The sequence below is a fragment of the Strix aluco genome, chromosome 7, assembly GCF_031877795.1.
Source record: "Strix aluco isolate bStrAlu1 chromosome 7, bStrAlu1.hap1, whole genome shotgun sequence".
In the NCBI taxonomy this organism is placed as follows: Eukaryota; Metazoa; Chordata; class Aves; order Strigiformes; family Strigidae; genus Strix; species Strix aluco.
The window spans coordinates 11,042,433-11,066,272 of record NC_133937.1 but is presented as its reverse complement, the minus strand read 5'-3'; the positions used below and the strand labels follow the sequence as shown (position 1 = coordinate 11,066,272).

General features: G+C 43.0%; 1 protein-coding gene across 1 annotated transcript; it reads right to left on the bottom strand.

Moving 5' to 3' along the window:
* On the bottom strand, nt 1–16,522 carry SNCG (synuclein gamma). Its single transcript, XM_074830015.1, has 5 exons — nt 16,225–16,522; nt 11,122–11,163; nt 10,118–10,245; nt 1,575–1,661; nt 1–377 (listed from the first exon to the last, which is right to left on the bottom strand). Exons 1-5 carry the CDS (start codon nt 16,343–16,345, stop codon nt 366–368), a joined length of 390 nt encoding a protein of 129 aa, XP_074686116.1. The 5' UTR covers nt 16,346–16,522; the 3' UTR covers nt 1–365.
* Between the last annotated feature and the right edge of the window lie 7,318 nt (nt 16,523–23,840).

The window sequence follows — 23,840 nt, the reverse complement described above, 5'->3', positions numbered from 1 at the left end:
TTGTTCAAACACTTTTTTATTAGTTAAAAAAAATATTTCTGCCATACCTAGAGATCCCAAGTGCAAGTGCAGATAGACAAGAGACATGAATCTGTGAGTCTGACCAAAACACGCAAAGCGAGCGGGTCAGGAGGTGGGGAGGGAGACACGCACCCCAGTACATGCCTACACTTTACTAACAATCAGAGGAGTCTGGCTTACACATATGGTATGATTGGTTTATGAGGCAAACGAAAGACTACAGAGCTGAGTGTAGTTAGTCTATGGAGCGCAGGATTTTCCTGTTGTAGTGTCAGCTAGTATTTCCATGTATGCTCTTGGAATGCTCTCTTTTGAGTTAGAAGTCCCTAAGTTGATTAGTTGCCTTAATTTTCACCCTGTGAGAGAAGACAGACAGGAAAACAGTTAAATGTTTCCAGTGGAAAACATATACAAATAAAATTAGGAGAAAAATCAATGCTGGTGGTTACCACATAAAACCCCATAAACAGGTACAAAACAATAAGGACCGTATGTGGTGCAGAAAATAAATGAATTATCCATTCCTTCTGGGAACCAGACACAGTCCTGCTGTAACTCAGACCTCCAAGGAAAACAAGAGTGTGATTTCCCACGTGGCTGAAGTTGAGCTAACGTGGGGCTGGGCTGCCACCAGCCACAGTGTTCTGCTTTCTGCTGCTGGGTCTGCCTCGCACCCCACCACACAGCTTGGCATTAGCACCTGTGCAGCCATGAAGTCAGTTGCATTAGCAGGGCTCATTTTTGGGACTTGCACCAGGGGGGGCGATGGCTGGTGAAGGGTGGTGGGTGCAAGCTGCGACTTTTGGGAGCTTCAGGTACCATGAAAACGTCTGAGCATCAGAGAAGCTGAAAACTGGGGAGTTTGGGTGCATGAAGTACTGTGGGGCTTGTAGAGTGGGCAGGCAAAGGCCTTAGGATTGAAATCGTAAAGGAAATACCACGTGACAAGCGTTTGTTCCTTTAAAGCATCCATGATGGACAATAAGAGACTGTCCTCCCCTGTTCAAGAGGTGAAACTGGCCCAGAGACTGGCATTTGATCCAGGGCTTCAAAAAGACATTTTTGAATGTAGAATAGCTCAAAAATTAAAAGAACTAATTTAAATATAGAAAAATATATTTAAAAAATCTAACTTGTTATCTAAAAATCTATAGAAAAATTTAACTTGTTATCTAAAGCTCTTCTGAAGCATGGCTGCAACAGGCAAAAAGCTATTCCATGTGATGATAAAACCATAGGAAAGTGTTAACTATTACATGTGCATTTACAGCCCCAAATCAGCTCGGATCAGGCAGCAGTTTACAATCTGTCACTCATGGCAAATTCTTGGTCCCAAAAAAGGAAGTGGCAAAAGCGAGAACCGATGAGCTCAGGTTTTTGTCAAATAATTCACGAAAGTGGAAATACTGATGCGCTCCATGTGCAGCAGATTGATAACCACAGAAAGCAAAGGGGAGAGTGTCCTGGGGAAAACCAGTAGCCCAGAAAATGCCCACATGCAGTCTTGAGAGCCCAGGGGCCATGGGGAAGTCAGGGCCGTGGCATCAGCTTACCTCTCCGCCGCCGCCTGTGCTTGCTGCCGGGGCCCCCTCTCCTGCCGCCCCTGGCTGCTCGGGCGGCTGCGGCACAGCCAGGTCCTCCTGCCAAGTCACAAGCGAGATATTGTCCTTATTGCCACGTGCAGAGTCATTGCCCTAATCTTAGACAGACTATTTGAGCAGACTGCACGAAATGGGTTTGAACATTACGCACGCCAATACACTACTTGGTTTCATAGATGGCAAATATTGCTCGAAATCCATTTTTTGTGCAACTTATCAGAACAGATGTCTATGAAAAAGCAACTCAATTTCTTACAGCCTGGTTTAGGATCTTTTTCATAAAGAAAATCAGGTTTTTTCTGAAGTTTTCTTTCCTGTCACCGAGACCAGAGTTTTCACTCCTTCAGTGTGAATAAACTTCGGAGGAACAAATAAATTTACCTAGTGTAAGACAGATTATGCCTAGCCTTTCCCCACATTATCTTACTTACCCTAAACACTCATTGCATAGACTAATTTCAGATATAGCAGTATTGTGGTGGCGTTAATGTCATGCCTCAGATAAAATGTCATTACCAAACGATAAGCTTTTCTTTGTGTTTGAAGTCCAAGCCTTTTCCTAAGCACCTTGGGCTCTTTTAGCCACTTGCTCACATCTTTCAGCTTCCTATTCAGAGTCAAAGATAACAGATTTTAGGCACGATTTGGCCACATGGGTAGACAAAAATCCTGACCATACTGGATGAGCACGAGGGATGTACAGAAAGCAGAAATGCACTTCTTCAGTCAGTAAGAGCAGGGGAAAGCAGAAATAGCAGGATCTGTATAGTCCAGCCCCAAATCACCAGGGAACTCTGTTAAAATTACAAAGCTTCGCTGTTCCCTTTGACACACATACCCAGCAGTATCCCTGAATTTTTACTCTCTTTTCCCACATGAAGTCAGGGCCACCATAGAAGGAACCTGAGACACATATATTACATAAAAGTACACAGAAGGGAGATATATAATTTGAATTTCAATATTTTGGAAACACAAGGCCGCCGCTTTCACTGGTGCCACTGTTGATGTAATGCGAATCAAATGTCCCTATGAAACCTACTGTAAGCAGAACTTTATGCTCCATGTGTTTTGGAGGACTCCACTCTTCATTTTCGTGTGTGTCCTTATTTTCCTGTCCAGTCACAACTATTCTTATCAGTAGGAGAACACGCCTGCTGCTTTTGGGATTGAATTAGGGAAGAAGAGGTGATGTGAAATAAAAAGGAAAAAATAGACATCTTTCACAGAGTTACATAGACATAAGGTAGATCCCATGAAAATTTAAACTGGAACTTGGACTTCAGATCCATTTTTGGCAGTAGGGGGAGTCTGGAGATGGAAGCACTGAAACCTGGTTGTCCTGCCATAGGGTTCTTGCTCTCCATGCAAGCTACCATAAGAGATCGATCCACCAAAGAAAGAAAGTGGCCAAAATACGAGCTCCAACCCAGTACCGATGTCTGTCACAGCTCCAGGTATTCCCTTCACCTCCCTGCTGAGAGTCAATTATTTTGTTTATAGAGAGCACCATGCACTGGGGGTGTTCCCATATGAAAAGCACAGTGTGGGTTTTTTTCCCCCTTAATTTGCATAGTATTGTTGGCTAAAGTGATTCTTGCTAGTATCAGCCTGATATGTGTTAAGTAAGCCCAGATAACCTAATGACATCAAATTGAGCACACCATGGAGACCAGTTTCTGGTCTCCAGTTCCTGGCGCAGCCTGGACCTGAGGCTGCTTGGGAGAGGCCACCGCTCTGATGGAGCCACTTAGCCACAGCCTTTCCAAAACAAGTGAACTCTCCTGCTGTCAGCAAACAGAGCTCACTACTCCGAATTTATGGGGTCTGATATGGCCTCAGGATCCAGTTTGGAGCTTTAAAACAGTTTACATGCATATAGAGCCATATAAAAAGGACACCTTATAACTCAACAGTGCACATTAAGTCAAAGTGGATAAATAGTCTTAAATTTTATTTTGAAGCTTTACAAACAGAGTTTTTTGACTGTTAGGTGGAAAGAAAAGAAACCTGCAATGCAAGCCAATGACAATAGCTGCAGCAGCAGGTACTATGTAGGTTTTTTGCAGGCAGGGTTACCAGCTGCTGTGTGAAACCATGAAGGTGAATCAAAGGTGACTGCCTAAGGTGCTGAGCTGAGTTGTGAAAACTGGGGGACAGCTTGTAAGAACACAAGGACAAATGCAGTGCACCCCACCTTCCTACAGGGCATGACCACCAGGAGCTCAGCTATGGTAGATGTGGAAACAGTCATGGAAAAGGGGACCCCTTCCTCAGGACCATCCTCATGACACCACATCCAAGAGTGATGGGTGGGCTGAAGAATCCCTGTTCAGCTATTGTGCTGCTTATTATAGCCTTTAAATTGTGCTCTCTGCCAAGACTCTGCTCCAGGATAAAAGTGACTCATCCATCTATTTTTAGAAAGGGAAGCAACCATGTTTCTGGAGAGTGTTTCTAAACTGTGATGGAGGAACCAGCACAATTGCAGGATGAAGAAGTGTCAAGCCATGTTAGGGACATCGCCTCACAGCCTTTTTCTCACGCGCTTCCCACCCTGCCCATAACATTGAGCATGAGATGAGGAAGGGCTGCATTCTTCAGCTGGGCGTTAGCTGGCTGGGGATTTTGGTGACTAGTCAGGAAAACAATCTACAGAGGACAACCGTGTGATGTAAGGGTCTTCACTTTGGACAAAGGCCCAGAACTTCCTGGGTACCAACCCCAGCTGTAACACTGACTCCCAGTGTGATGCTGGGCAAGAAAACAAGGGTGAAAATTCACCTTCTCTGGAAGACAGCAAGAACTTTGCCAGTCCTTTCAGTGTTCATCTCATTAAAAGGGATAAAATGTTCTAAGGGAAAGGCATGTTGCAACCATGAAGTAATTAGTAATGCTCCTCCTGCTCTGAAGTGACAGGGAGATTTTTTTTTCTCCTTCAGAAATTACATATGGTCTTAGAAAACGTATTTAAATCAAAACAAAAACTAATTTAGTTTGCTATGGTCTGTTTTCTTTCTTTTTTTTTTTTGGTTTGGGGGGGGGGGGTAGTTGTTGAATCTTTTTGGCTAGAGAAGAGAGAAAAATGAAGTAGTTTAACATAATAGTTAAGTGAAACACAAGACCTTAGAATTCGTTACAGGAATACTATACAAGTTTTAAAATATTTTTATATATATAAATATATTTGTATATAGAATATATACACTATAGTAGATGTATATATATAAAATACAATATTTCACTGTTTATGAAACAGTTACATATTCAGATATCACTAGTGAAAAACTCAACAAATTAGGACCTGCCATTTATAAAATTATTCCTGTGCAATGTTAAGAGGTCTTCAATAGAGCATACTACAGGCTTCTGGGTTCAGATATTTTAATACATTTTTTAAAACAAATTTTAGAAGTCCACAGATTTTGAAGAAAGATTTAATTACAATTTGATTCTTCAGATTTCTCTGTCTCACAGGTTCTATGAAATTCCCCTTTTCAGCTCAGTGACTGCATTGGCTGAGTCCATACATGAAATGGAATTTATATTGTTATCCATATTATGTTATGGACCAGTGGGTTTTTTCGCCATCCCCAAAAATTCTGAGATAAACAACCTTATCAGGATTATCTTCCTTATCTAACAGAGAAAGCATGCAGAGTCTAAATGTTGGATGCTGAAATATTACTCATCAAAAACTCCACAAATTCAATGGCAAGCAAGATTTCTGGTTTTAGTATTATTATTATTTTAAGGCTGTAAACCCAGAGAGGTTCACTGACGACCTAATCTGCTGCAAACTTAACAGCCCTCAATGGGACATCAATTGCATAAGGCAAAATGTTCAGCCTCCTGTAGCGCTCTTGACCTTGGGTGTTGGAGGAAAAGCAATGTTACTTGGCAGTATCCCCAAACCACTCCCTTGTCAACCCTCAGGCAACCTGACAGGTCCTATGGACGGGCTGTCCTGGATGGGTTTCAGGCTGAATGTGCTCAGAGTGATGCTCACAGCTCTGACTAAGAGGTCAACCCATGATTAAAGTGAGTGGATCCACTGACAGGACAGACAGATGGGTGCGTAGGATTCCTGTCTTACCCTACAAATCCAGGTGGAATCTAGGGGTAGCTTTGCTTTCATCCAGCTCACAGACAGACTCTCTTAGAGTTTCCTGGTGCTGTGTATACAAATAACACATATTTACATTATTATCCTACAGGATTACTGGGGCACAGACTTCAGCCATGGAGCACACAGAGTCTTGTAGACTTTACGGTTTCACCAGTGCCACTAACTCAGCTATTCTGCGTGTGAAAAATATGTGCCTGGGTGCATTAACGAGACTGAGAGGGAAGCACAGAAGTGTCTGCACGCAGAGTACCCCACTCCACACTGCTTTTGCAGTGTCCCCTGCTCCATGTGATGCTGAAGGATACCACTGGGATGCATCACTGCATCAATGAAGTAAAATGAAGCCTGAATACAAAGGGGAAGAGTTTCAACTATTTATTCTACTTAATTGTAAGGTAGTTAGGCTGTTGATTTCCCTGCTCCTCCTGCTTAGCAGCTCTGCACTCGGTTGCCTCTCAGATGCCCTTGGTTGCTCTCTCCTAGTGGCACTCGCCCTGCCCAAACTAACTTAAACAGGGAGGTCACTCATTGGTTTCTGCTTCTAATTCCTTTGGTGCGACTGTCTTGGCGTCGTTGGCATTGCAGGGTTTAAGTGAACAGAATTAAGGCCATGAACATCAACTGTTCGTATTCAGAATGTGCAGTTGTTATGAAAGCTGTAAGCTGTGGAACTGGTGCAGTACACGTGCGCTAGATCAAGCGCAGACAGAGATGATGTGATCCAATGAATGCGCCCAGTGGTTGCACATAACTGACAACTGCTCAAATAATTAATGGAGTGAAATAAAAAAAAAGATCAAACTCGATTCAAAATGACAAGAGCCATGAACTGACAACCAAAATGTATAAAAACTGACAGGGCAAATAGATCTAAAGGGAAAATCTAGGTGGAGGGTGTAGGGAAGCATCAGGTACTGGGGAAATACTTCCAGTCCCCGAGGGACATTTTGTGAGTGTGTGTGCGCTTGTTCCCAACCACGTGGTGTCTGCAATGCAGCAAGCTTTGTGCTGTGTCATGCAGATGAAGAATTAATCCTCTTCTAAAACAGGGATATTTAGTGGGTGGTTATCTCACTGAAATCCCTTAATGTCTACCCCAGGGACAGACAGACAAAGCACATTACTGATGGGTCTGATTCCTTTGCATATCAGAAAAAATGTGGAGGGTTTATAGTCTTTTAACGTACATATTTTTTAGTTAATACCTAAAAACTCCTCCAAATCAGTCAATACTTTCTTGCACTCTGTTGGCAATGACCAGGTCTGTACCAAAGCCCTACTAGGCAATGCCAACGCTACTCGAGGTTGCTCTCATCTGGTGCTTGGCACCCCTCCACAGGCATAGAGCTATTTCAGCCCTGTTTCATTCTGCGTGGCTCCAAGTGCTCCCACCGAGGACAGAAAGGAGCAGCAGGCTGCCAGCAGCCCCACGTGTGTTCACATTTCAGTGCCTGCCATGTTCTGCGAAGGGCTGAATTCTTCCTCATGGCCAAAGTCACATCTGATACACCCACAGAGCTCAACCACCCTGTGGCTGTCACCCTGAGCAAAACTTAATCCAGAATCCTTAGAGTTCCCCACTCCTTGCTAGCATGTACCCACTACTGATCCCAGCTGTCAAATGCATAGACTAAATGTCAACAAGCTCTCTGTAATTGATCTTAATACTGAGAACGCTGAGCTGGGGACATGCCTCCTAGGCCACTCTGCTCCCCAGATTCGAGTCACCCCATAGCACTGCTCAGTGCCACACATTCACACAGACCCCCTGGGGCTTTGAACAAGCCCTCTATAAAGTCATCAGGGAACAACACTGGAAATAGTTGGAAACAGATATAAGATGTTAAAAACTATTCTTTGCAATTAGAAAGAAGGCAGCACAAACAAATCTCAGGACTGGATGTAACAGAGCTCTCAAACTTCAGGGGCTGAAACGCTTGTGTATAATTCCAGTATTGCAAGATTATAACAGAAGGCATTTATTTTTTAAACATCTAGCTGCTATACCTTATCACTCTTCTTAGTGTATCTCCCCTGGGTCACTCACATGCATTACAGTGCCTGGTGTGGCTCTTGGCAGCCTCTGGCTGTATTTCCATTAGCAAATTGTGTAGCACAATAGGAACAGATCTGGAGAGCAAACAGCTGGTGCTGAGGGCCAAGCACAAACCCTCCACTCCTTTCAGGGCCGTCCCTCCAGAGCAGCTCTGGCTCCATGGAAATTCACCATTAGCAGTTGGGATGCACTCGCTGTGCATATAGAGCTCAATCTTCTGTGTCATCACTATCCAAAAGCTAGCTAGCAGATGCAACTGAAGTATGGTGAGTGATGGTGACTACAAGATTTACACTCCTAGTCTAAGATGAACTAAACCAGTAGATGATCCCTTTCTTTCACAGAAACAAAAATTTTTCCTGAATTTCTTTCTCCTGTGACCTCTTTTGCCTTGTTTTTCTCCTCCCGTTTCCATTCTGCTGGCCACCTCTGTTATTTGGCATGACACCATGATACTGTATCCAAAGCAGCTTCCTGTCTCCCTCATTTAGTCTGCCCTTTGCCATGTGACACATCCCACTTTTTTATTTCTTGATCAATCCCCATTTTAACTCTAAGCAGGCAGACATCAGTGGAGGATGCCAGAATGACAGTTCAGATGCTTAATTCTTTAACCCTCTGGAAAACTCACAGCTTTTGTATATTGCCTGCAGTCTGCATAACACAGAACCATTACTAGCATGAAGGAATTGCTAATTTTCTAAGGGACTACCCACACAAGGATGGAAACAGGTAACGTGGACTGGTTTGAGCTCTGAAATTAACACCTGTAAGTTGTAGCTTGTCAGTCTTTAAAGGGGGGGCTCTCACTTAGGATGAAAGGGGAAGAGGATTGCTGCTGCTCAGTCCTTGCCAGAAGGGGAGACAATTTGGTATCTGCAGGATGGATTCCTACTGTCAGCAAATTCTTAGCTCTCCTGGGTCAACCACCTCACTCCTGGTCAGTCAAAAGGCAGGAGGGGGTAGTCTGGCCCCACACAATTAGGAATCACTGTTTCCACTCCTGCAGCCTAATTGCTGTTCCCTGTGGGAATAGAGATTAATCTTATCCCAAGGGCTTAGCAGAATTTCTGTATCGGCCCTTTTCACATGCTTTCAGGAGGGCATTTTGCGTCACTCCTAGCTGCTGTTCTCGTCTTTTGTTAGGCTATTCTCTCAGGATTTATATGGTGTGTAGAAGTTTTGTTTCACATCACAATGTGTTTACGTGCAGGTCAGGAAATTCATCAGCCAACTGTCTGAACAATTAAAACAATTTTGGCCAGCCTCGCTTGGCTTTGATTCTGGGTTTGGGTTTGCTGTGACTCATCTAGATCATGTCGCTATCAACACTCTGAAGAGGGGAAACGCAGCCGGGCTTACCAAAGAGCTGCCACATGTTACCCTCCTGTACTGTACAAATGGTTGCGCTTTGTTACCACCTGATGAAAGCATCTTCTCTAATGATCAACTTTGTCTTCATGTAGGGAGATGTTCTGCTCCTTCACATGCCCCTTAATCCCCTCACCCGAAGCAACCCAGTTTGTCAAATTAGGCTGGAGAACAGAAGATGCCTTGTCTGAATCTGGTTTAATCCATGCACGGTTTGGGTCACACGGCCTTTATCAACAAGCGCTTGGTGGTTGTCAAAACCAGGACAAAGCAGAGCAGGAGGGTCAGGCTCTCTGCCGGGCCAGGGCTTTGCCTGAATTGCTGCTGCCCTCTGCTGCCTGTGGAGCTGCCGGGCCCGGGGCCGGGGCCAAGGCCAAGGCCGCCTGTCGCAAGGGCACGGCCGGTGTGCGGGCAAGTGCTGAGCTCCCGCTCCTCCACAGCCCGCACACCCCTCAGCTCCGACTCTGGCCTGGTGCTCGCTGCAGTCTGGCCACATTTCTACTCAAGTTCCCCAGGAAAAATGCTTCTCTACATTCATAAGAAAATGGCAAGCCAGACTCTTGCCAGCAGTCTCACTGACGGGACAAGAGGCAATGGGCACAAATTGACTAACGTGTCCATCTGAAGACAAGAAAACACTTCTTTTTTTCCTGTGAGGGTGGTCAAACACTGGCACAGGCTGCCCAGGGATACTGTGGAGATACTCAAAACCCAACTGGAGACAGTCCTGAGAAACCTACTTTCATTGACTCTAAGGGGGTTGGACTAGATGACCTCAAGTAGTTCCTTCCAAAAAAAATGTTTCTGTGATTATATTAGGCATTATACAATAATATTAAGCATTATATAAAAGCATCAACTGTAAAAGTTTGCAGATATTTTAAGTGTAAACCAAAGACAACTCTTCTGTCCTGCACATCACCAAATAAGCAAACATACCTTTTTTACAACTCCTGTAGTGGCCACAATGGTCTCTGCTCCTTCTACAGTCTTGTTTGCCACTGTATTCACACTGGCTACTACAGCTTCTCCCACCACATTGGCCTGCTCTTTGGTCTTCTCAGCAACTGGGATTTCAACAAAAGCAGAAAGTCAATGAGCTAGACACTGCCAAAAGGCTGCCAAATTCACTGAGAGAATAAAACCATTGCATCAAGGTAAGAGAAGAAATCAGCCCTGGTATAGTCGTTATTTGTATTTTTTATATGAGATCACGTCTGAATTTAGATCATGTGTGTGAGGGGTTTGTCTGACTCAAAATGCTGCTCAGAGAGCAGCACTGCAGCCTGTCAGTCTTTGTGGGCAACTGGAAAATGAAAAACTCACTGTAAGATACTAAGCGACAACTGTGCAAATAAGGTATTTTGCATTGCAGACTGTGTATGACCTCTCTCTGGATACCTTCTGTTTGATTTAGTATATCTGGGTAGAAGAAAAAGTAATCATCGTCAAATTCTCCAGGGAAAAGATCCATTCATCTCTTTTCAAGGCAGTCCATACAGCTGCCCTGCCTTGGAGTCTGGGATACCTAGAAGGATCCCTTAGGGTCCCTGACTCTGTGACTGCCTGACAGGAGTCTCCCAATGACCCCAGTTTTGGCCCAGCAGGATCTGATGCAAGTAAATCCCCTCTACATGCCAGGCAGAGCTCTTGACATGGTGAAATGCCTAAATTGTTGTGAATCATCCAAGCCAGCCAAGTAACATTTGTTAGGTTTTTTTGACCTGCTCTGCTGATTAAATATTTTCTCCCATTCACGTGCACTGCAAATGCCAGACCCTGACCCATCGCTCCTGGCAAGCATCCTCCATTCATCAAACGAAAGATCACACAGGTCAGTGGTGTCCCCCAGAGACCTTCCATTTGGCAGGAGCGATAGCCTTATCAAGAGGCCCAGCAGCACATCACAGATTTCCACATCTCTCTCAGGGCTGTGCTCTTACCTGAGGTCACACTTTGCACTACGCCTTCCTTGGTTTTGGTACCTGTGAAAGGAAAAACACGGTCCGTGAATGCTACCTGGCAAAGAACCCCTGGGTTTCTGGACATGGATGGCTTTCTGTTCTTACGAGGTGCAGCGGGGAGCTGTGGTGCTGCTGGCACCTCCTGTTAAGACAGAAGCCATTTGTAGAGGTGGCAGAGGGACCAGCTTCCTTGCCCAATAAAGTCAATGAGTACCTTTGTGTCAGCAGTTGGATAACTTCAACCACAAATTGTCTGGAAATGCCTAGACCTGAAAAATCTTGATTATACCATGCTGAAGTATAAAAAATTGTCCCTGGAATATTTCCAGAATGAAAAGAACAGTCAAGTGAAGGCAAATCAATGTTAAGCTAATTGTAAAAATGAATGTATACTAAGTCACCTGGTAAAATCTCACCTACTTCAGTCTTTCAAGACAAGGAGGCACATCCGTGACACTCTCCTGCCTTTCAGCAGGATACTTGGCTGCAGTGGTCATTTAAAGCTTCATTCTATACCTCTAACAAAGACTCTGGAGAAACTTGAGGCTGAATTTACAGAACAACCACCCACCTACTACATACCTACTTACTAGATTCACATTTCAGTGCCTCAGCCTAGGCTGTAAGTGCCTTCTCACAGCGATACACAGAATGCAAATGTTTTTATCTCAGATTATGAAAGTACACCATATGCAGGCAGAAAAGCTAACAGGATATGAGGGCATTCAGTCTGCAACACAAGTAGCCCTTAAGGAGTAATTAATCTCTGTGGTTTTCCTCCAAGCTTGAAGTGACCTGCTATACATCCTTTCTGTTTGTATACTGCAGCATGTATGTTAAATCATGTAGTAGATGGGCAGCCCCCACAGTAACTAGATGCTTTTTCACATTACAAAAATAAAGGATCAAATTTATCTCTGTTGGAAGTTAAATAAACACGTGTCAAAATGTTCCACTGGACCCACTTGACTGTATTTTGAAAATGATCTGCACCTATACAGGTTCTTTTCAAGTTTCCCATACTGATAAAACAAAAGGATTTTATAGCCAACTGTCAAAATGATAGAAATAGAGAACCAGGCAGGTCTTTAACTCCAGAGGTACGGGAGCATCCATGGGGGTGGTGGGAGAACTCAGCTACAAACCACATCTTGTTCTCATGAACAGCCTGAAAAGCAAAACAGGTGCAGTGCCCTGATAACAACAGATCCAGCCCAGCTCCGTTCTGCCTCATACATGTTATGTATTATTGAAAGCAATTCTCAATTGTTGATTTATTTTGGTTGCCTGGGGCAGAACAAAGCTGTTCTACTACAGTATGCCCCCAACATTTCACTCCACCCTCCCGAACTGTGTTAAAACTGAAGACATGGAATCTTCGTACTTTAAATTTGTTACTGCTGTAAACTGCAGTTACTAATGATGCACATGATACATGTGCACTGCTGTAAACTGAATTTAATAATGATGCCCATGATAAACAAATGTGTACAAAAGCAGAGCAGTGAGAAGATGCAAGTCTTAAGCCATGAACGTGAGCTCCTGAACGGGCCAAATGCACACAGTTCAATTCAGATGCCATCCTGCTTCACTTTCCCTCCTGGTGCATTCCAATAAAAGTCTGCCACAATATTGATTTGATGTACAAGATCTTCTTAGATCAGACACAGATGTTCAAGCTTTGCCCTTCTTTGCTGTTTTTTGGTCACAAAGCAGCTGTTAGGTAAGCAAAGTATATAACTTGCTGTACTAGCCTTGCATACATTTCAGTAGTGCAGTAAACATGCTTAGTGAGACAAGAGCTGTACTTCTGTATATTTTTTTACCAGACTTTGATTTAAGATGACTATCTGGGCTTGATTCTTTTGCAGGGGGAGGGGAGTGGGTGGGTGCCATATTTTCTGATGGAAAATAATTCCAGAAAGGAAGGATGGAGGTAGAAGAAAAACACCCAAATCCATTTTGCAACAGAAGCGATAGCATTGGAAAGTGCCACCGCTGCAGCCTGGGGAGAGCTTGCCTCATCTTCCTAACCCAGTCTCCTGACCACACCCAGTGACTCAGGCTCAGCATCCATTATGCACCACATGAAATCTGACCTTCCGGCACATACCCTTGCCAGCAACCCGCATCTGTTGAATCGGAAAGCAATCACCTGATGCTCAATCTCATTTCGCTCATTAGTCCTTGCCTGCAGCTTTTGTACATTGAATTAAAAGTTCATTCTGCCTCTTCTGAGTGCTGTGAGTCATCTGTAAGAGCTTTGGTATCCCAAGGGTGCAACCGAGTTGGTGGAGCACTGTGTAGTGGGAAAAGGTTTATAGTAGAAAAGGATAGTATGATGTGATATAAGTCCTGCAGGAATTTGTGCTGGAGTCACTTCATTTAAGCAGAGTTTGGTGCGTTGGGTCTTTCTGCGACATGCATGGTCAAAAGCCATTCTGGAAAACTAGAAATGCATTCTTTGTTGAGGCTTTATGAGTTATAGTATTAAACCATACTAATGGCTTCATACTCAATACTTTGATGCAGCTTTGCATTAACTTTGTTAATTAACCAGCATAATTTATCCCCCTATTTAAAACAAATAAAAAAGACAGCCCACTGAGTCAACTGCTGGATACACATTAACTGCAAGGATCCACTACCACTTCAGTATACCCAGCCACTGTTACCATTTGGAGAGCAGACGGTGATTTTACCAAGTGCAAAGGTGGCCCGTGCTACAGGATTTCTTTCTCTTTTTGTGCATGGTCTCTTCCACCCTACATGTTTGGCAAGCCCTGCGGCGGGGCAGGAGCACGCCACACTCACGACCCCTGCGACCATGGCAGCATCTCTAACCAGCCCCACTATGAACCGCAGTGCAGTGTTAGCACAGGAGGGAGGCATCTCCGGCTCTGCTGAGGTTTGTGCAAACTGAACCTGTGTGGCTCAGAGGGGAGGGATCAGGCGGCCGCAGTGCCCTGAGGACACTGTCCACTCCAGGAAGATGCCTTTGAATGACCGTTATTCTTTTCTCCTGGGGCAGCAGCAAGTGACTCACCAGACATGGTGGTTGTGCCCAGTCATCTGGAATCCTCCTTGAAGAGTCAGCAATGAGTTAACACAAACCTGAATAAAAGTCATGGATCCACTTCATCCATCCTAGGCTTTGGGTTTTTTTCTTCCCTTTCCTGATGTTCTGAAAAGGCTCTCAAGGTTTTATAAAAGTATTATTTTCTCCTAGCATCCAAAAATTCAGGTTGCATCACATAACTCTATAGACCAAGCTGCTGGGATAAGGGTCTGTAAAGGAAGGAGCAGGGAAGGAACAGTTCAGGTGTCTGATTAACCCTTCATGTGGCACAGAGTGAGAAAAGGCAGCACAAACAACATACTAATCATTCCAGTTTTAATCAATATATTTGGCCTCCACCTTCTCTGCTTATTTAAAAATCAATTCTCTGAGCTAATCAGCATCTGGCCTTTACTTTTCCTGTCTGTGAAAGACTGAATTTTCCCCAAAGGGCTGAGCATCCCCCAGCGTGCAACAGGAACTGAATCAGCCTCAAGGCAAAGCACTATCCAGTGCATGACAGGGCAGGAATTGGCGGTATACCAACAAACCAAAACAAAAAAAATAAAAGGAGAAAGCACTTAATCTTCACCTTGGTCGTTATTTGATCCTCATTCAGAGATTTAGGTTTTAAGAAGGCTTTTAGAGAACTTTATTGAAAAGGTTAGAATCTCATGAGCAGACGCCATACCTCATGGCTGTCCAAAAAATGAAAATCAGGTCACAGTATGGATACGTAAAACATGAGTGAACAGAGCTGTGAGGAATTATGTATAAAATTTTGGAGTAACCCTTTCTGACATCACTCAAATCAGGAATAAGCTGGAGCAGTAGCGATGCCACAATTTGACACCTAGATGTGACGTTTTGCAGGCTGGTGTTTCAGTTACTGTGGTTAGTTTAATTGTTTACAGGGATGCTGTTTACCTTTTTTTCTTGCAAGTCAGCTTCAAGTTGAAATGTGAACTGTTACATATGTTCATTTACAGCACGCCAGCAGCTGAGTATTTAAAATTTTGGCATGAAGATATCAGAGCTGCTACACATAACATTCGTATTTCATTTGTACTGTACAAATATATATCTGTAGTTATTGTCAATAGAGCTGTTTTAAATATAGTAGCTACGTACAGCTGTGGATGTTGCAGCACGATAGCAGGAAGAGCCTGCATGTAAACTTTCCTACTAAAAAAAGCCCTCTCTCCCACATCGAGCAAACACAAAAAGCTGTGTGAGGTGCAGTGATCAGCAGTGAGGTAATCAGACTTGGGAACTTAAGACTTTGTAGATTTTATAGTACCTGGAATATCTGACCGTCTAGCCATATAAGTGCACGTGCTACATAGTGAAGATAGAAGGTTTCAAGGGTGACCTTGAAAAGGGAGGTTTCTAAAACAGTGCATTAACTGTGAGAGGGGTCTCTAGGCAGGACATCAGATGTGCTGTTTTCCAGATCCTGTCCTTTGGGCAAAATGAGTTTGGACATCTCTTGTAAAGCAAGATTATTGCGTGAATGGGGAATGAAACAGGTCAGTGAACAAGAGAAGGATATCGGGATAAAACGGTATGTACGTGGGGAAACAGATGCATCCTGCAATCCCCACTTAATAACACTGCTGGCTCCTCTTGGGGACCTGCTCAGTATGTGTCTCGCAGCATGGAGGCGAGGCAGAGACCCACTGCTCAGATGCTTGGAGAGTGAGTGAGTCACCCTGCAACAATCACTGAATAGTCATAACAGAAACCTTCCACCTGGGCATCTGCTCCTTAACGTTGCATTAGTTCTGCCTCCCCTGAAGTAGTGGCTGTTTCTGTGTCTAGTTTACAGTTGGGGAAACTGAGGCACGGGGAGGATGTAGCACCCCAGGCTTACACAGCAACTATGTGACAGAGCTGAGGATGTTATCCAGACCTCCTGCCATTCACTCCCAAGCTTCAGCCACAATATAATTTCCCCAGACTCTCAGAGACAATGTATGCAGCAGTTCATGCTCAAATGTAGACTGAAAATAGTTCTCTCTTACCTACATACATCACCCCTTCTTTAGTCTTCTCTGCAGCCTCCGTCACTCCCTGCTTGGTCTTTTCTGCAGCAGCCACCACACCTTCTTTAGCGATAGAGAAACCTTTCTTAAAGACATCCATTCTTGTTGCTTGCTAGGGTATTACCTGGATGATCTGAGTGAGGGACAGCAGCAAAAAGCACCTAAAGACCAGGACTGCAATATGCAGCCTTACCCTCGGCAGATACTCGGTCTCTCTGCCAGTCTCTGCCTTTGCTCTTACTCCTCCGCTGGATGAAGGCAGTGTGGCAAACCTCACAGCCTTTGCTGGCTCTTATTGATGAAGTGTGCTGCAGTGTAGCCAATGCCTGTGAACAGCTGATACTTAAATATTAATGATATGGACCTGCTTGGGAAGATTTAAGAAGGGAGGGGGAGAGGAGGAGGATGACATTGGTAGGTAAGGGACTGCCTGGAAAATTTCCAGACAGATAAAGCTTTTAAAGTATGCTACAATGCTCACATGAGAGCATCCTTGAGTGAGAAGAGGGAGACTTTTTATCTGAAGAGCCAAGTTCCTGAAAAGGCATCTCCCCAAGGCTGCAGCAGCAGGCAAACACAAGCTCTCCTGGGTTCCCAGAGGGTGGAGAGCATGTAAAGCTGGTCACATTTGTAGCAAAAAAACAGGGTCAGGTTTCTCGGTCTGGCAGTTACCAGAATCCACCCTGCACAAAATGGTAAGAAGAACATTGTTTCTAGAAAATACTGAGAGAAAAAGAGAACCAGCTAAAGCTTGGTGCTCAAGTGAAGGAAGCTAGAAGTCCCACTTGCCATGTTTGTTAAGTCTGAAGGCTTTTAGTATAAATTATGGGGTTTGCTTGGCTGCACATCCCGTTACAACGGTTCGTTTCTGAAAAATCAGATGCCTGTTGGGGGAAATCCTGTTTCCTATTTGTTTCTCTGAGTTGCCGTAGACAGAGCTCTGCTCCGCCACTGCAGAGTGAGACAATGTTTTACACTGACGCCATCACTCACGTTGGAGGTCTGTGCTGCAGAGCACAGCGGGATGAGCAAATCATCCAGTGGAGAACTGATTGGGGAAATCTTACACTTTGCATAGAGGATCCATCCAGTCTCAAGGCCTCGCTAGGAAAAAATACCAAAACATATGATTGTTAGTCACAGTTGGATACCCCAATGTGCTTAAACTCAAGCTAAATTGTTTTCTGAAGTACATCCTGAGGGGCCCAAATCAGCTATTGTCCCACTAGCAAACTGAAATTCAGTGCAAGCATCTGTGAAAGCAACAAGGTGATTTATTTATTTATTTATTATTTTAAAATAGTGCCATACCTGAAACTACGGAAGCCACGGAGCATCGGCCTCTGAGCACATACCCTAACCATCTTTGTCTGCTTTTCCTTACCAGGCAAACAAAATATGAAATTCAGAGGTTTAACTGTGTTATGGAATGGTAGCACACTGTGATGTCATGAAGTGTAGTGGTCCATGAGCCACTGCTGCCACAAGTTATCAGCCTGGAAATGTCAGATGGGGAATGATTACACAGAAAAGAAAAAAGTCTGAACAAAAAATGGCATGTCTGTACATGCATGCAGACATGTACACAAACCCAGTGTTCCACCTTATTGTGGAACTAAGAATATTTCTTTAGTTTTGGGGAGTGGTTTTTTTCACTTCACACTGAAACAATTGAAAAACTGTTGATCTGGAAAATAACATACAGATTTCTTAATCTTTTTCTCACAAATAAGTCTCCTTACTTATAAATAAAGAACAAATTTCCATTTGAATGTAGAGAAGCCAAATCTCTGACAGACTAAAAACTTATAAATTGTTAATTTTAAAAAGTGCAAGATTCAGAGGAAGACCATCACAACACACCAATTATTATAGGAGCTCTCATTGTTCTAGACTGTTGCAACAAGGAGCAAAGAAAGGTTTTTCTTACCGTCTTTCAAATTTTCCTTTAGGTGGCTGATTGACCACTACCCAAAGTGGTCATTTCTGCTCCCAGGGTATTCTTAAATTAAGATATCTGTGCCTTATTGTGCTGTACAACCACTGGTTTAACCTAGTTGCTCTTGGAGGCAGTCACAAGACTCCCATTGCTTTCATCAGGCACAGGGCAGGAGTCTTGTGTTTACTACACATTTGATAAAAAGAGAATTTACCATCTTTGGGAACTGCTAGAGGGCCCATTTACTTTTTCACTAGGCTTTCAAAGACCATTAAAGCAGAGCACAGAGCTTTCAAGGGTTATAGGTTTTACTGGTATTTTCAGGAGAACGCCTAGGCTGATAAGGCTGAGTGAGAAGTGTATTTTGATTTTGTTAAGCTATTGTTCTGTCATTGTGATTTGTACAATTGAATTCTACATATTTTGCATTGCTATATAAGGTAATAAATACATGAAATATCAAGCCATCCTGGGATATGAAACATGAATCATCACCAGATTGAATTAGCCAGTACTCGAGCTGGATACTCCTTTCCTGCCTTCTCCTCTCCCGATGACCTTCAGAAAGAGCTCACAAGAGGCATTTAAATGCCGTTGGATCCCTCCCAAGGCAGCAGGCAGTTTGCACAGGCATTGTTTTACCTTGGAACCTTTTTAGGAAAGCTCTGGACTCAAGACAACATCGTAGGTGATCTATATAGAGCAAGCATCAATAATGGCTCCTCCATGTTTAGCACCCTGTGGAAATAGCAGTACCCTATTTCTATTCTAGGCAGAGGATTCAGTCCTGATTTGTTGCTAATCCTGCTTCAGGTGAACATAACAACAGGAGTTAATATAAGCAACCTTGGCTTTCAGATTTTGTTAGGATCTCAACTTTGCATGATAAGTTTTTGCCTTGTATTAGATAACATAATCTCCAGCTAAAGAGAAATTCCTCCAGTGGACAATTCAGAGAACCCAAGGTCCTATCTCAGCTGGCAGCAACCTCATTTTCTCTGTTACCTACCCTGGGACACTGAGGAGAAGTCAGTTAAGCTAGACATTAAGTTCCCATATTTTTCTATTGAGCTTTATTCTTATCATTTCGTAAACAAATTCATATCTCACAAACATTTAGCTGATTTGCGTAATACCAAAAGAAAACCCTGTCTTGACTTGTGCAAAGACCCATCCAACCAAGTTGTTCACTTAAAGTCTGAATTCTGTCTGCTCAGGTTTGCCCATCAAGTCCCTTGCTGCACAACACCGTAGTTTCTTGAGGGTCTCTGAGAGATGCAGTTCCCCACTCCCATGTGCCTAAACCCCTCTCTGGGTGTTGGTGGCAGGCCTGTGCAATGCCTGCCAGCAATTCTGGAATATGGGCAAGTCAAGTCTAACTCAAGTCTACTTATTCCAAAAGCACAGACACAAGAGAAAGAAAAGAATGCAACGCAGAAATCAAGATTTCCTGTCCTCTCCTGTCTTTGTGTTTGAAACAGATTAAAACAGAATTTTACTTAATTTGTGTCTCTTCCCTCTGTAGTTTTCCCAGTTGCAAGTTACTCTGCACACAAAACCATAACCTTGTTGTTTAACAATGGACTTATGCTGGAGACTAACAGCTGACAAAGGCATCTTGCTGGATGAAAAGAGTGGGATTTGGTCATATTCTACTGAAGTATTTAAATGGTGTATGATGTTGTTTGAAAGACGGGCAAGGAAAAGAAAGACAGACTGCTTTTGTGGCTGGTAAATATCCTTTGTTTGGGAATTTTTTGTATGGAGAATAATATTAACATGAACAGGATCAAACCTTGCTCTATATAAACAGAAATCCTCTCTCTCTCCCTCTCTCTCTCTCCATTTATGAAAACTTCAAAACGCAGAAACCAGAACTGTCTCAGATCATTCATTTACATGCCATAACAAGACCAAGAAATTCTGTCTGACATCCTCTTGGAAAACAGTTTAGGACTTGAATCCCTGCATGCACGTTTGCATAGTTAATGAGTAATTTCCTCTGCCAGGGAGTGAGTAGCATGAAGGCTGACGGACAAGCCATTTTTAAGACAAGCCGTTTTTAAGGCACACATACAGGGAGCAGAGTGCTGCCAGTACAGCAGTCTTTCATGACTGATCTCTGCCGTTGAATACCATTGACAGCTTTTGAGCAAACTAATAAAAATATAGTCAATGAAAATTCATCTTCCTCTGAAGGACAGACCACTGAAAAGAATCGCTTCCTAGCCCAGCAGCCCCCTTCCTGACACTGTTCTCGCCGCACTGCCCTTCCCCAGAGCCGCTGCACACACACGTGTGTGCATTGGCAGCGGGCAGGGAATGAGACAGCGTTTTCCAGATCTAAAAACCAATGTCTAATGAGAAGTCATCCCCTTGCTGTGCAGCTATCAGTAAAACCATCCTATTCTTCCCAGACATAAAATCCTTTCAGTTATTCAGTCTGCTTCAGAGATTTGGAGCTGGGATATATGAATCTAAAGCAACATGCTTATTAAAATAACTCCATCTTGTCTTGGCTTTTAAAACATTTTTCCGAGGCTTTTTTTTTTTTAAATACACAGATTCTGAATTTAAGTCTATAATTAAAAGCATTATGGAGTAGGCAGTGAATCGGGGAAGATACAAAAGAAACAAATAAAAAAATATTAATCTATTAATTGAAAAATTAATTTCTAAGGGCTGTTTCTCCAGAGAGACACCAACTGGAATAGTCAGCATGTTTGTTTTCCAAGTATGTACAAGCCATTTATCAAGCTTATTGTTTGGCACTGTTTGCTCTGTGGTGACCCACCTCCTATCCAACTGCAGCTGCAGGACTCTGACTCTAAACAAACAGAAAGGGGCCAAGATGAGATTTTACACCTTATGCAGATTATCCAGAAGACAGTGTTGGTATTTGGCAACTTGATTATGGAATTGCAAGTGGGACATTGAATTCTTGGGGTGGGCACCATTGGAGGGGGCTAAGAGCTGTGTTTAAAGGAAATGGTTATACTTACCAGGCAAGGCAAGGGTAGTCCTGGCAGTTATTTGCAAGATCCCAGGGCATACTGATGAATCTGGTGTAACTGGCAATATCAACTCTTTCAAGACTTGTTTGAAGTCTGAAGGCTAGTTTGAATAGTTTGAAGAAGTATTTATCAGAAATACTTGGGGAAAAAAAGTATTTTCATTAATAAGGGCACAGGATAAAAAAGCCACTAATGACAGGGGACCAAGAGTAGAAGAATAATAACTGTCACCTATCAAATTCAGTTGCCAGAACAAAGAGCAAGTGGGGTGGGTTTTTTTGGCTAGCTGTTCTGAGAACTGCTAGAAACATCTGAGAAGTATCAGAGCAGCTCCAGAGCAACTCCGCACTGCTATTATCATGTCACTGACTGATGGGGTTTCAAGCATACTTTTGGAGTAACACTTATTTCCAAAACATTTCCCAAACTATGTTTTAAATTTGATTTATCTTGCACATTGCTTCCATTTCAGCAGGTAAGGTACACCAAGCCTACACCAGGCAACTGAAAAGTGAATAGATATCTATTGATGTTAGTGGGTGCACAGCTGCCTTTTTCATCTAGAAGGTACCCCCTAGGAGAGGCTGACCTCAGAAAGCAACAAGCAAATTGTTACAGCAAATGTCCTTGTATGTTTGTTTTCTGTGGTTCCATGCTGAGGCACCAGCTCAAGAAAAAAAAGAGGCAAAGTTGTGGTGTAACTTGTTCCCAAATAGGTACACTCCTTGTACCTGTTCTCTACAGATGTTAAAGCAAGAAAACTTACAACTCAGTCTGCCAATAAATCTAATGTTATGAACCAACAGTATAATCTGAATGTTATTCAGACACCCCATATACGAACAGCTATTAGACAGAAACCTTAACTAGTGTTTAGAAAGGAAGGTCCTTCGAATAATTCATGCCTTCCATGTGTACATGGCAGCATCCTATGCTATGCCCATCACAAGGAAAGAGATGACAGTCCCTGGTGTGCTCAATATTTTAACATCTTTCATAACTGCTACCAAAAAGTCATGCTAAATTATTAACTTGGAAATGGCTGAGCAATCTGTGCCTCCTGATTGCTGCGCTCACAGGCAGCACCATTACAAAGGCACAAAGAATGGGTTCTTGCACCTGAAGGAGCAGCAGATGTTCCAAGCCAGGAGAACAGCAGAGAAACATTGCCCCACCACTTGGGAGGTATCACATCCATGAAAAATAAAGATTTAATAGAAGAGTTAAAACTAAGTGGAAAGGTATATATTGAAAGACAAGTCCAAAGGGTTTGGAAGAAGGTCACAAGTGGGACAACTTCAATATCTGTAGTACAAAAGCACTTTTCTGCAAGACACAATCACAGAACAGTTCAGGTTATAAGCCTGTTGTTTGTTTTGTCTCATGTTTGTTTCAGTTCCTTCCCAGTAATGGGTCTTATTAAATAAACAAACATAATGCTTAGGTCACATCCAGCTACTTGTAAGAAAGGCACATTTGTATGTGAAACATGACACATAAAATATTCACACATTAACATCTGTTATAGTAGGATGCACACAATTCTGAAATAAAAGCAGGAGGAAGGAACAGAGAGAAATTTCTTATTTCTTTCAGTCTTCAGTCCAGAACTTGTGATTTAATCTCCCTGGAGAAGTGACTACAATAGCAGGAGCAGATTTTGCCCTTAGAATTATCAAAATCTCTCCCTACCTTGCCCCATGTGCCACTGTCGTTGTCCTAGTGTTTAATTGCTCTTACACAGTGGTGTCTGTCACAGGTCAATAAGGGCATTTCTGCATTTTTGTAGGTTCTTCCATTAAGCATAATAGAAGGGCAATCAGAAGGAGAGGGGTGCAGATCCAACCAGTGATAAGGAGATGCAAATTCACAGCCTTTAATAAGAGCACCTTCCAAAATCCTAGAGAGATTTTATCCTCTATTTTTCATCTGGCATTGGAATGACTCCAGAAAAGCTTTACATTTAATGCTCTGCAGGATGTACTGAACTTTGGGCTGTGCGTCTCATCATTCAAACTGAGAGATGATCTAGCAATCCTGCACCAGCATTCCCACTTGTTTTCTCAGTGAAGCATTGTTCTCCCTCATTTTATTCTTAAAAATGCCAGAGTGCATCACCCTGTAAGACAGTGAGAAAGGAAATACAGTTTACGATAGCAACAAAACTAAAAGCAGCACCATCAAGTAAAGCAAAAGCAGTAAGAAAACTACATCCAACCTCCACAGCCTTTTTTAAACTTATTATTAGGATGTGGTGACGCAGGTAGCTCTTTACAGCAGCTCTTGGCAAGTGTTTTTTTGTAACACTAATTAAAAATGCACAAAAAATTTAGGCATGAGATCCAGAGATAACAACCCAAACAGAAATCTTAAAAATGCTCAATAATCCTGACCTCTCTGAAGGACTACTTCATTAAAATCTTCCACTAAAGTGGGAACAGAGTATGATTCACAGAGCTACTTTGCAAAAGCCACACAAAAATTGATGTTTATAAGCTCTTTTTTGCTGAGCATTTACTCTGATTCCCTTAATGCCCATAATTTGTTGTACCTACCATGAATATTCTGCCACTAAAGCCAGAGTATTTCAGCCTTTAAATCATAGAAAAAAACCCACCATGTGCAGACACTGGAGCAAGCAG

Coding starts and splice junctions, on each gene's coding strand:
- SNCG (XM_074830015.1), bottom strand. CDS start 16,345: ATGGATGTCTTTAAGAAAGGTTTCTCTATCGCTAAAGAAGGTGTGGTG. Junction 11,164..16,224: donor AGAAGGGGTGATGTATGTAG/GTAAGAGAGAAC, acceptor TTCCTTTCACAG/GTACCAAAACCAAGGAAGGC. Junction 10,246..11,121: donor AGTGCAAAGTGTGACCTCAG/GTAAGAGCACAG, acceptor TTGAAATCCCAG/TTGCTGAGAAGACCAAAGAG.